The following is a 12,635-nucleotide window of genomic DNA, read 5'->3' as shown; positions in this document are numbered from 1 at the left end:
AAATTAATGTGAGTAATATTCGGTATTTTACAATTACTCATAAACATTTACTCTGGTACTGTAGTTTAACCAAACAGTTGTATTCTCTTTCGACAAACTCGCACATGCAGAAATATAGAAAAGTACGATTCATGTTTAGCATAAATTTGGAAAGTTGATATAATCATGTTGAAATATCATGTCACAACAAATCGTGTGTATCTTGACTGCAGTATGTCTTTTATTTGCACATGTAAATAAAATTATATTGTGAAGAGTATCATAGAACTAAGATGTAATTATGAAATGTACATAATATTATTGTAGAGATATTTGTGGGTATAATAAATCACACTAATTCATTAACATAATTATCATTTAGACGACTCGAGTATCTCCCGACCAAGAAAGTACAATACGCGAAATAGCCTTGTAAAATAAGTAATTTCTGTTAATGCAATGCCAGATATATTGATTTGATTCGATTTCATCTTCCTACTACTATAATATTATATTGGTATAAGAAGTCATGTTTCATAGAGTGCTAAAAGAAAGTTAAAAAGTTCTCCTGATGGAAACTAATCTTTGTAATCGTAAAAGCCGTAAATCACCAACAGGGACGTCGCCGCGCGACGCATCCAATATTTTCATTTCAATAATTACTGTCAAGGGCAACTCCGCGACAAAAATGACTTATGTTCTCATAAAGGCGTGACGTCTAGGAGATTAATCGGAGTCGTCGGGTGTCAATCAATTCCTCGTGGAAGTGGCAGACACGTCTATGTGACGTCACTGGGAAGTCTTGGCAAACGCAACGACGCGTCGTCACGACGTCTTTAGGACGTATCCAGGATGTCTCAGAAACAAAATAATCTCCGAAAGTGGTGAGAAATCTTGCACATTTTCTTTGTGGCGGATGCAGAATAGATTTTGCAAGAGTAAAACATGACAGTTTTTTACATTCACACCATTTAATTGTTCAAGAATTTATATCATGATACTGTTAGAGGATCATTAACTTTTTTTGAATAAAAATGGTCATGATTCGCAAATGTTCCTGGTCATCCTACCGGTGGACACGTTGCGCTAACTGATCAAATCTATAGACACCTGCATTGTTCTTACTCTCAACACAAGACTCAACCGATAGGTCTCTTTAATGGCAAAGTCTCAGAGACACCGCAGAACTGTGTAAAAAAAAAGATGAATCTATATTAAAGTATGATGTTACCAAGACATTACAGAGACATCTCCTAGACGTGACACCTGAACATTGGACTTTCCTTGTTAGAAATGAATGAAATCAATTTTTGTTAAGTTTTCTTGATCCAGCCATCCAATAAGATATTCTTCTTTGTATGGTGTCATAAATTGAGAAAACCATGATTGTTAATTTGTAATTAAGTATAAAATCCAAATGAAAATGGTTGTAGTTAACTATATTTTTAAGATTAAAAAACTAATAATGTTCGTTTATAATTTATAGAGATACGGCAAAATCAATAAACTCCCTCAAAGTATATCTGCTGCATGTCGTTTTGCATTTTCTTAAACGTTTGTGATGAGTTTCTGGATGTAATTAATTATGTTTGGCGAACCATCACCTATTTCATTTCCGATTGTACCTCATTTACTTGACATTCTGCCAGTAGCATGTGAAGAGCTCAGTTGCAAAAGGTGTTAGGTCCATTTTCATCAAATTTGATAGTTTTTTTTTTGTCTCAATGTATAGAAAAGTTGAACTTCCATTAAGAAGTGAACAAAAATGGCAAGGAAAAATAACTTTTTTTTTCAAAAGGGGTTAGGTCCACAGAGACATTATTTGCAAAAGAATATGAAGACAGGTAGATTTGTTTTATACCCCCCCCCCCTATTTTATGTTCACATGGTAGGGGATCATGAAAAGAATATTGCAATATGGGAGAATAAAAAAAATGTTTTCTGGGAGTGAACCTTACCCCTTTTGCAACCAAACTCTTCTAAAGAGCTCATTTGTCAAAAGGGATTAGATCCATTATTCATAAATTTTGTTTTCTGTCTAAAACCTATAGATTTTTATTTGCTCTGATGATACAAAATAAAATTTGAAATTCACATTAAAACGTGAATGAAGGTGGCAAAGAAAAATAACTTTGTCATTAAAAAGATATTGTATTCATTTCATTCTGCATGCAAAAGGGGTTAGGTCCACAATGATTATTTTGGAAAAAATGTATAGAAAAAAATTGAAGACAGGTAGATTTCTTTTATACCCAATTATATGCTCACATGATAGAGTAGTACATCATGACAATTTAGTTTCTCATAAAATATTGTAATATGTGAGAATAAAAAAACATTATTTTTCTCAGAATGGTCCAAAGTGGACCTAACCCTTTTTGTAACCAAACTCGGCATATATATAATTAAAACCTTTTTTTTAAATTAAAACCTAATTCATCCAACATTTTTTGCGACATGTATGGTATTACATAAGTTTACATAATTATATGCTGTTTTGAGAATAAATGAACACATGGTTATGATGGATGAAATTAGACACTGCTTAAAAATCACATGTCTCGAAATGAGCTTATCCTGGAAAGTAGACAACATCCAATTGGCCTCAGGAGATCGAAAGGATTGGGAGCAGTTCTGTGATTCCTGACTTTTCGCATTACCACCGTTCAACCAAAGTTGGCCTCCATTAAGGCAACGCCGAATACGCTCGGCCACCCCTGATGGTCCCTATACCGCTCCGAAAGTTTGGAGCTGCTCAAAATATTGCGAGCGGTGAGGAGCGGGCAATTTTCCGCTCCAGCACAGTTGACTACCGCTCTAACAACGCCCAGTCAAAGTTTGGCACCGCTAGACGAAAGTTCGTGAACGCTTGGGTCCGCTAGGCCAACGCAGAAATCTTGAACGCTGGACAACCGCTGCTTCGCCAGCGTTGCCCGGCCGGTGATTAAACGGTTCACAAACTTTGGTGGAGCGGTTGTAAGCGCTTTCCGAGCGGACACGGGATTGCTGGAACGGTGTATTCATCCATTCATTGTTAAATAATAGCAACGAAGAGATGTACTCTTGTCTACCAGAGTAATTGTGGCGAGTACAATAAGTAGCTGCGTAAAGAGTACACTCTCTTTGTCATCATGATCATAGTGTTAAATAAACCCCGTCGAGCCGACACCCGCATGCGCAGAACTCCGCTCTATCAACGCTCGAGTCACCGCTAAACCAACGCTCGCGACCGCTAGCCACCGTTAAACCAACGCTAAAGCTACGCTGGCTTCAGCTGTGCACCGCTAAGGCAACGCCCATGTGTTCGATTTTTCCCCCCAATTTTGTGAGCGGTGACGAGCGTTTTCGAAATTCGACCCTCTCTCCCTACCGCTCCACGACCGCTCCAACAACGCTCGGGCGGTACTCTCTACAACGCGTCAATTCCTTTGATCATGCAAGTCAAATCACAATGGAGAGCTGAGAGGCTTTTGTCGGAAAAAAAAATAATTTTGCGATCGGGACAACATCGGAATCTAGACGATAACATATTTGCATTTTTTTTTCCGCTGCAAATCTTCGGATGATCTGCGGTTCATCAACTTTCGACATATGCATCTCAGCTCTCTATTGTGAATTACATTTTCAAATGAATCGAGTAAAATCGGTTGTAGAGTATCCCCATAGTAAAAGCGAGGAAGGTCTTCAATAATATTATCACTAACAATATATGCGCCGACATATGCAGCACATCTGGCTCACTGTACAATAAAATGAAAATACAACAAAATGAATATGTTAGTGTTCTTCTTTTGAATATATACCACCCCCTTTATCTTAATTGAATTAATTACTGTTGGATTTGACTTAATCGACAAAATTATCTGATTTACTATAGGTTTTCCCGTCCAATTTCATCAGAGTTGCAATTAAATTAATGAAAGGACGTTCAAATTCGAAATATTTCGTCCACCCTCTGCACACATAGTTCATTTTCATTCATTTAGCATTTAATTCCGTTCTATATCATTCCTTTGAATTTTGTAGAAATTCAATTCAGAGAGAAACTCGTTCAAATTAATGGCCCTAAGGTGTCATTTATTTTCGCGACGACGAGCTGATTGTTTAATTTCGCCTGAAACACCATTTTCAATTTCATTTATCAGAACACATATTTGCACTTTAAACTTCCAAATTCTGATAATGTTTCTGTATTTATTTTTTTCAAACTTTACCCTATATTTCTATTTTTGCGGATCTTTTCAGTTAGAATCATTTTATTCCATTATGTTTGATAAAGACGTAATTCATGTAACACTTATAGGATATGGTTGTAAACGCTTATTCTTTAAGTGATTGATGAGTGGTTGCAGGGGCGGATCCAGGATTTCCCAAAAGGGGGGCACATTTTCCGGAGGAATTTGACGAGTAAAAAAATAAGGTTATTAACCAAAGAATAAGAGTATTTCGTCCACGAAAAAAAATTAATTGTGCCTTTAAAGGGGGGGGGGGCACGAGTCGGCTGTGCCCTCCCCCTGGATCCGCCATTGAGTGGGTCGATGACCTAGTATGCCAATGGTAGGTATTTTTTCTTCATCATCTTGTTCTTTTTTATTTCACATAATTGTATATAATTTAAATCGTTTTGGGGAAGGGATGGGTATCATGGAATTGACCACAGTCTATATATAGTTATGAAAGTGGAACAAAAACGAGTTGTTGTTCCGATGATGGTCTGTCAGATGTAAAATTCAGTAAAATTTATTAACATCCAATTTTGGGGTTTAAACCCATTTCCATAATTTTGACGAAATTGGACGGGAAAACCTATAGTATTACATTTTAAGAGGTAATTGACGAGTATAATGGTAGATAATAATAATGTTACTCTTTTTTCATATTTGACAACAGCATGAAATTAAACTGCGAAATACACACTTTTGATTTCCTGGTGTTTCCAACACAAATTTAGGAAACATACTGGTGTATAGATGGGGGTTGGGGCCCTGGCCCCCTACCCCCCCCCAAAAAAAAAAAAGTTTCACGCGACCAAGGGACAGAAAAGAACTATCATAAAAATATTTTGAGTAATTGAATTTAATTTCAAAAGGCAAAATTTAACGCTAACTCGTCATAATAGATATTTTTACGCGCGGAGTCTCCTTCATTGCCCCCCCCCCACACACACACACGTTGGATGTTAAGTTGTTGCGTGGGATTTAACAATAGACGAATATGTTGCTAGCCCATTAACACTTTCGAAAGATTGCTTTCGGCATCTTCTTTTCCTACTTTTGAAATGGAATATACGATAACAGTTCTTTTGAATCAAACGAAATTCATCGCGTTGTGCTATGAGTAATATAAATTGAGTATACAATTTAAATTTTCATCAAAGTAAAAGCGTGGATTTCGATGGAAATTGTATAATCGTAAGATTAAACCAGCGCGGTGTCTTTTGATAATGAAGTTTTACCCTCCAAATAAAATTAAAGATTTATATATTCAGTTTAACAATGATTGATATCGGAATTTCTCACGTTTAAAGATTAAAATACAATGTCACGGTAATACATTGTATTGAATATTAATGGTTCCCACGGCCAGTCCAGTTGTTTCTCTTAAACCTTGGACATTAAGCATGTTAAGTCATTGCGTGGGATTAGCGGAAATCGATGAAAGATGAATCAGACATTAGACAAAAAAAATAACAAGGTAACAAAGATATACATTTGTCATCAAATGGAATATTTCATTGAGTATTGTTAACACGGTAGTTACATTAGATGACAAAGCAATAAAAACATTTTTTATGTAACAGGTGGGTGTTTCATAAAGCTGTTCGTAAAGCCGTGGCCCTTTCACAATTCGTCTGCTTCCTTTGGTCGCACGACGCAGGTTGCAACAGGCATCAATTGCCAGCTTTCACAAAATGCAACAGCTGTCGTACAGCAACACAAAAGTGCATCAATTCGGATAATGTTCGTGCGATTGGGCTTGCGTTCATTATGCAAGTGTTGCACGGGTAATTTCAAGTTGTTTCACACCAATATCAATAGTTGCATGACCAATTCCATAGTCGTGAGAGTCGACGTGAAACAATGCTATCGCTCGTATGATTAATCAAACCAGTGCGAATGGTCGTACGATATTTTTTTTGTATTAAGTAATTTTTATTGACATTTTCAATTCATATAAAATGCATCTAACAAAATAAAAGAAGTTTGATGTCTTTACAAATTGATGAGTTACAACTCATAAATTTAACACTATTCCTTAAGTGTTACAATAAAACACAGTATCAGACATCTTCCAATACATAATTATGAATAAGATTGATGATAATAATATACATTAGGAATAAACTTTCACAATAAATTCAACATATTCAATTTTTTCAAGTGTCAAATATTAACATAAAGATTTTCCAAATATACAACAAGAGTGTCGCTAAGGCGAGCACATAATACGCCCGTCTGTAACGCGGAAAATGGAGCTATTGGTCAAGCAAGAAAAGTGTATCTCGGATAGTCATTTTTACGTTTTTGTGCACGGTTTTAGAAAAAAATTGATGCCCCCGTCCCCCGTTCTGCGACCACTTTTATTGTATATCGTTAGTAGCTGCAGCAACATAACAATTTCCATAGTGGTCACCGCCATAGAGTTATATGGTCACCGCCCATCATCATTTTTTATGCAAACGCGTGCATTGTTACGTCATTACCAAATGCGCCCACTAGTTTATCAGATAATCAACGCGTTGCTACCAACTAAGTCACATTTTTTTTCAAGCTTCTCATCGATCGCAACGTTGAGTTCGGCATGTAAAATTCGCAAAAAAATCAAGTGAATAAGGCTGATTTACCGGAAGATCGACAATGGAACTTGGAAAATTCTCCGTGCTGGTTTTGGCCTGCATTTTGCTCGTTTCGGGCAATGCAGATGCCAAATTCAAACGCGGGGAAATCTCTACAGAACAGGTGAGTTGCATGAGAGAAGACGCGGGGGAAGAAATATCGTGTTTGTGTATAGGGTGCTCTGACAACATAATTATGAAATAAAAACTATCTAGTTGGATTTACAAAAATATTTGGATGAAAAAGCAAATAATAATATTATTTTTTCACATTATTTTTCTGAATCAAACTTCCTTCCTCTTCTTGTTCCTTTTTTATGTTTTCGATGTTGTTTCCGTTTTGTATGTTGTTTATTTAATCTAATATTATATTTAAGACTTCATAAATATTGTAACCAATCTATGGTGGATTTTTTCTTAGATTTAAATCTTATACTTATGTCATTTGTATTGTTTTGTTAACACGTTGGTCACAATTGCTCTACGGCGGCCGTATCTATTTGGCTTTATAGAACAGTTATTTAATTATATACGGTGCTGTAATATTGTTTTCTTTCTGAAAATGTTTTCTTTCCAACTTAATTGTTCTGTTACTATGTTTGATGTGTCTTACTATCTATATTTTGCACTTTGCTTTCTTATTGACTTGTAGTCTTAAAATCATGCTGATTTATGCATTATTAACCTTTTTATGTTTTGCTTCATTTCAAGTTACACTTTTCTTGTAAACGTAGTATGGTTGTGTCTGTGAAACACTTTCAAAATAATTCTGCTGAAATGGCTGGAAATTACAAAATAAATACAATTATTTCTTTGTGTGGTTTCAAACATCAATAATGCAAACTAATTATTTATGAAATATTTTCTATCAAAATTCTTGAAATTGCCTATTAGATCAGATTTACGATGGGACAAATATTTTCTTTTTCTCACCCCCCCCCTCAAAAATTACAATTTCATACGTCACCGAGGCAAATTTTGGTCTACGCACTGATCTGATTATTTTCTCACAGAGAAAGTAAAGATTCATGTTGAAACTAGACGAAAAATAAAGAAAATAAAAATAATAGGCCTAATATATACATGTAGTCGCCAGAAATACCTAGCGTGTTTTGCAATAAAGAGTGCACAATTCTATACTTCTTTATTTACAAGGGCATGATGTTTAAACTTATCTAAGCATACATTACACTGACCCGAATTCACAAAGGTGGACTAAGGTTATACCCGGGGTATAAAACGCGTCATTTGACGTCATTTTAATCCATGGACAAAAGTTAGCACCTAGGGGCTAACTTTTGCGATTCACAAATTTCCCTTATGAACATCAAATTGAAGTCATGAATAAAACCGCACAGAACTTTATAGGTCATTTAATATCCACTCCTCCCCCCCCCCCCCCCTCTCTCTCTCTCTTCCATAGGACATGGCCTTCCTAGGTTATTTTTATTTCCAAAACAGGGAGGACAACGCCCTCAACTACACAATAAAGTACCCAGCTGTAAGTAATCCTCTTAAAAATACTATATTAGATTAAAATCAATCACAATTTTAGATAGATCTAAACTCTTAGGGAGAGACAAAGTTAAGATAAATTTAATAAATTGTATTGTACACTGTACATTCGAGTACAAACCACGGATATCCAATTCGTTTGAAAGTGAATTGTTATATAATTGAGATGATGATTATAATGTAGCCAATAGTATTCTGTCATATTTTGCTTGCTTGTTCTAATAATATCATAGTTTGTAAAGTCTAAAAATAAGTAGATCAACAATTTAAAATTGGCCGAGGAATGATAAGCTGATCAGTCTTCTATAGTTTGCCGATTAATATTCATTTTGTAAACTTTAAATCAGGCGTGGATCCAGGGGAGGGGGTGCCCCCCCCCCTTTGAGAAGAATTACAATTTTTAATGTAAAATTGTCATTGAAACCGTGGTGTGCCCCCTGTTTCGAAATTGACCTCTTTTTTTGCTTGTCAAATTTTGTTTGGTATGAAATATGTTTACTTTGGCTTGTCAAATTTTCCTTCGAAAATCCCCCCCCCCCTTGGAAAATCCTGGATCCGCCCCTGCTTTGAATAAACATAAAATACATTTTCTGTAGGACCAATGCTGCTATCGACTTGTCATATTCGATGAAAGCAATGGACAGTGGGGAAGCATACGACCGAACGAAGATAGACTGGTAATCAATCATTCAATTCTTAATTTTTGACATAATACTAAAATTCTAACAATTTTTGGTAGATATGATTTACATCATGGACGCAATCATAAAAAAAGTAATTGTTTCATCTATGATCCGAAATTGTCTATTAGTGTTAATTTTCAATGTATCTCCCCTATTTTTTGTATGTAGGCATAGAATAAACATGTTACATTTTGGAAAATCTTTAAAAAAATATGAAAAGTCATTTGATATTGATAGATGTCCTGAAGTCTGCAAAATCAGATGACACCAATATTGCAATTAAAGAAATGGACAAGAAACTCTCATTGAGTACTGGCATTCGGGTTATTGTTCTTTGCATACAATATATGGTTATATGTCAGTTCAATTTATTTCATTTTGTCATTTGTTTTATGCAAGGTTGAGGATAAGTAATATGCAATGACTGTAATTTAAATAAGAACTTGACAAAACTCTTACTAGAAGTACACAAATAAAAAATATTTAGACAAATATCAAAATGTCACCACGCACTTAAAATGTTGGGCAACATACTGTTCACTGTGTTGGGTAATGTATGTTATTAAAAAATTATATTTATATTCTGGACAGTTATTATCCAATTGAAGAAAATTTATTACCGAATTATTAGTTTTTATTTCCCAAAGTGGGCAGATTTTAACCAATAGTTGTGTGGACAGTATGTTGCCCAGGGTTGGTTAAAAATTATTTTAAGAGTGCAGGAAAAATAGTTCTAAAGTCATTATTATTCGTGCAAATTAATTGCCAAATATGTCGTCTTGCAAAACGAACATTGTTTAATTCTTCTCTGCCTTGAAGAAAAATTATCACGGTTGATTAATCTAAAATATAAGTTGAAAGTAAATTTACCTTGGAAACCTCAGTGAAAATGAGCGTTTTTCAGAATACCGGTACTGTAAAAGCTTCAGATATGATCAATTTTTGGTTATATTTCTGACAGCTTGCTGCTTGACTTGTTAATACCTTTGAGATTTCAACACAATTTTCACCTTCAAATTGAGTCTTTCGTATTTTGCGTTATTTTCAGCTTAAAATTGGGACGGGAAAATAAAGTCCCCGATCAAATAAGAAAGGTCAGTTTTCTTCTATGAGTGTCTATTTTTTACCAACAGACCTGTCGGAGTAAACTTGATCGTGTAAAGGATCTGGACTACAAAATCAAGTTGACTGGCCTTGATCCTACTTGTCACGTGATCACTGATGACAAAGGTTTCAAAGTATGTTGTGTGTCATAAATTCATTACAGACAATAGGTCTACTCTTTAAATTTATGTCATAAATTTCAGTTATTAGCCAATGGGCAATTTTCTCGTACCCATAACTGGGTAATTCTGGTGACTAAAACTGCATGAAGATAGTAAATGCTTAATCAATAATTATATAGTGGACAGCCTACGACCCAAAGTTGGTTAAGAATTGGTTAAAAGATTAACCAACCATTTCAAGAGTGCACGACTTATACATTTTCATGGAAAAAGAATACCTTTTTATATGCTCCTTCTACACAAAACATAACAACATTAAATATGTCTTACTACCAAGAGTCTAGAAATTGATATTATTATAGTTATTATTATTATCAATATCATCATTGTCATTATCATCATTATTTGTCTAGTAATATTATCGGTAACCATTATCATCATTACCATTTATAATTGTCACACTCGGTTTTAGTAGTATACCAGTAATATTTGCATTAGTAATAATGATAATAATAGTAATATTATTGCTAGAATATTACACATCCTCCTATTCAAATCAACATACATGTATGACGACACGATTGTGGTGGCATATACATGTATGAAGTATATATACCCCATCCTCGACAAAAACAAAAAGAACAAAGCTTCTATCTCTTTTCACGAGAGCGTTATTTTCAGCTTAGATTATGGATACCACCGAATAGTTTCTGAATCATTTTTATTTTTCTACTTCTTTTATTCAGTGGCTTGTTTGTCAAGATACCATCACCTTCGAATCCCGACAGCGACCACAGCACTACTTCGTAACGTTGGCAAATTGTAGGAGTAATAGAGAGGGGTTAAGGAACGTCTCGTACACCTTACATATGACCAATGGTAAAGATGGACTCTGGACGGAATTTGCGGAGAACCAGAAGTGTAAGATTTGTCATGTTTATTTAATTAATTAATGACTCACAGTTTTGCCTCATTATTAGATACAAAAGAAATAATATTCGGAAAAAAAACATTACTGAGTAAAAATATCGCCGACGTAAATAAACTTTGTAATCGTGGAAGTTGGCATAAATAATGGGGGAATGACAAGATTCCTCATAAAAGAAACATTATGATACATTCATCTACTTGGGTCCTATAAACCAACTCAGGCATTATTACAACATTGATGTCATACTCATTTTATTTACTAAACAACACATATATGAAAATCTTTTTTTTTCGTATAGTCATGATGGAGACTGACTTGGCCTTCTTTCTTGGATACGTGGCGATGACTATCGTGGCTACTCGATTTAGATGTAAGTATACAATTGATCTCATAAATTTAAGTTATTACTTTATTTTCCTATTATAGCTGTGAGAAGTATTTGTCGATTTTCTTTCATGTCTACATTCAATTTCTATGAATGATATATAGTGTACCTTTGCATGATACTAAAGGGTAAATTTTCATTTTCATTTATCAATATGTAATTTTATTCTTATTCTAGACGTCTTGTCGCTGAGAAAACTACTGCACCTAACATATCGGTTATTCTACAGCAGTCTGTTCTTCAAGACAGTGTGTCTTCTACTCCTAAACATCGATTTATTGAGGTTTGCCCGGACCGGACTTGAAATGACTAAGATTCAAGACGCTGGTAATTGTAGCTAATTCATATATAAAGCAATATTATAAGCCTAAAACTGTTCTATTAATAACCTCCTTAAATAACCCATGTAATGAGAGGTAACGTTTACTTGAAATAACTCTAAACATAATATTATAAAGTGAATTATAACTATATCAAATTTTTGCATGATTTATATCTCTATTTTATTTTCAGCTGAGGTTTTCTCGTGGCTGTCTACGGTTTTCTTTGTGTGTGTTCTGCTGCTTGTGTCAAAGGGGTTCTCTATCACCAGGTAATTACTAACTCACAGTGAAAATGTCAACATAAATGGATGTGTTTACCTAATGAATGCTTCAAAGACACACGTAAATTAAGGTTTCAAATTTGCACCATAATAACACACCTTGAAAAGTTGTCATTCTGCACCTTACGTGAGAAAATAACCTTATTTTGTTATTGTTTTTACCCTGATTTGCACGTCTGCACCAACATAACTGCAAAGTTGTATTGTTTATACATCTAATAAAAGTATCTGCACCCTTTAGATTGCATTATACACACATTTTGAATATTTTAGTAAAAAGGACAATTGAAGATGGTTGCTGTGGTGATGGTGGTGTTAATGAAGATAAAGTTGTTGATGATGATGACGATAATGATCAAGTAATGATATAAGTGGTCATTAATGATTAAAATGGTGATGAGGATAATGAATATTTCACGGTTTCCTTCCTCCTACAGAGCTCAGATAAGCCTACCTGGAACAGTGAAGACAATAGTG

The 12,635-nt window shown here is 34.7% G+C and overlaps 1 protein-coding gene across 1 annotated transcript; it reads left to right on the top strand.

The window, feature by feature from the left end:
• The first annotated feature begins 6,836 nt into the window (after nucleotides 1-6,836).
• On the top strand, nucleotides 6,837-12,390 carry LOC121418053 (transmembrane protein 145-like). Its single transcript, XM_041611758.1, has 5 exons — nucleotides 6,837-6,938; nucleotides 10,146-10,250; nucleotides 10,985-11,159; nucleotides 11,468-11,539; nucleotides 11,732-12,390. The coding sequence occupies exons 1-5, from the start codon at nucleotides 6,837-6,839 to the stop codon at nucleotides 11,893-11,895; spliced, it is 618 nt and encodes a 205-aa protein (XP_041467692.1). The 3' UTR covers nucleotides 11,896-12,390.
• Nucleotides 12,391-12,635: the final 245 nt, after the last annotated feature.

The sequence above is a fragment of the Lytechinus variegatus genome, chromosome 7 (genome assembly GCF_018143015.1).
Source record: "Lytechinus variegatus isolate NC3 chromosome 7, Lvar_3.0, whole genome shotgun sequence".
NCBI classification, from domain to species: Eukaryota; Metazoa; Echinodermata; class Echinoidea; order Temnopleuroida; family Toxopneustidae; genus Lytechinus; species Lytechinus variegatus.
This window is presented reverse-complemented; position numbering and strand designations above follow the sequence as displayed.

Excerpts from the sequence above, each read along its gene's own strand:
- LOC121418053 (XM_041611758.1), top strand. The coding sequence starts at position 6,837 with ATGGAACTTGGAAAATTCTCCGTGCTGGTTTTGGCCTGCATTTTGCTC. Across the intron at positions 6,939-10,145 it reads GGGAAATCTCTACAGAACAG|ACCTGTCGGAGTAAACTTGA; the intron begins GTGAGTTGCATG and ends TTTTACCAACAG. Across the intron at positions 11,540-11,731 it reads CGTGGCTACTCGATTTAGAT|ACGTCTTGTCGCTGAGAAAA; the intron begins GTAAGTATACAA and ends TTCTTATTCTAG.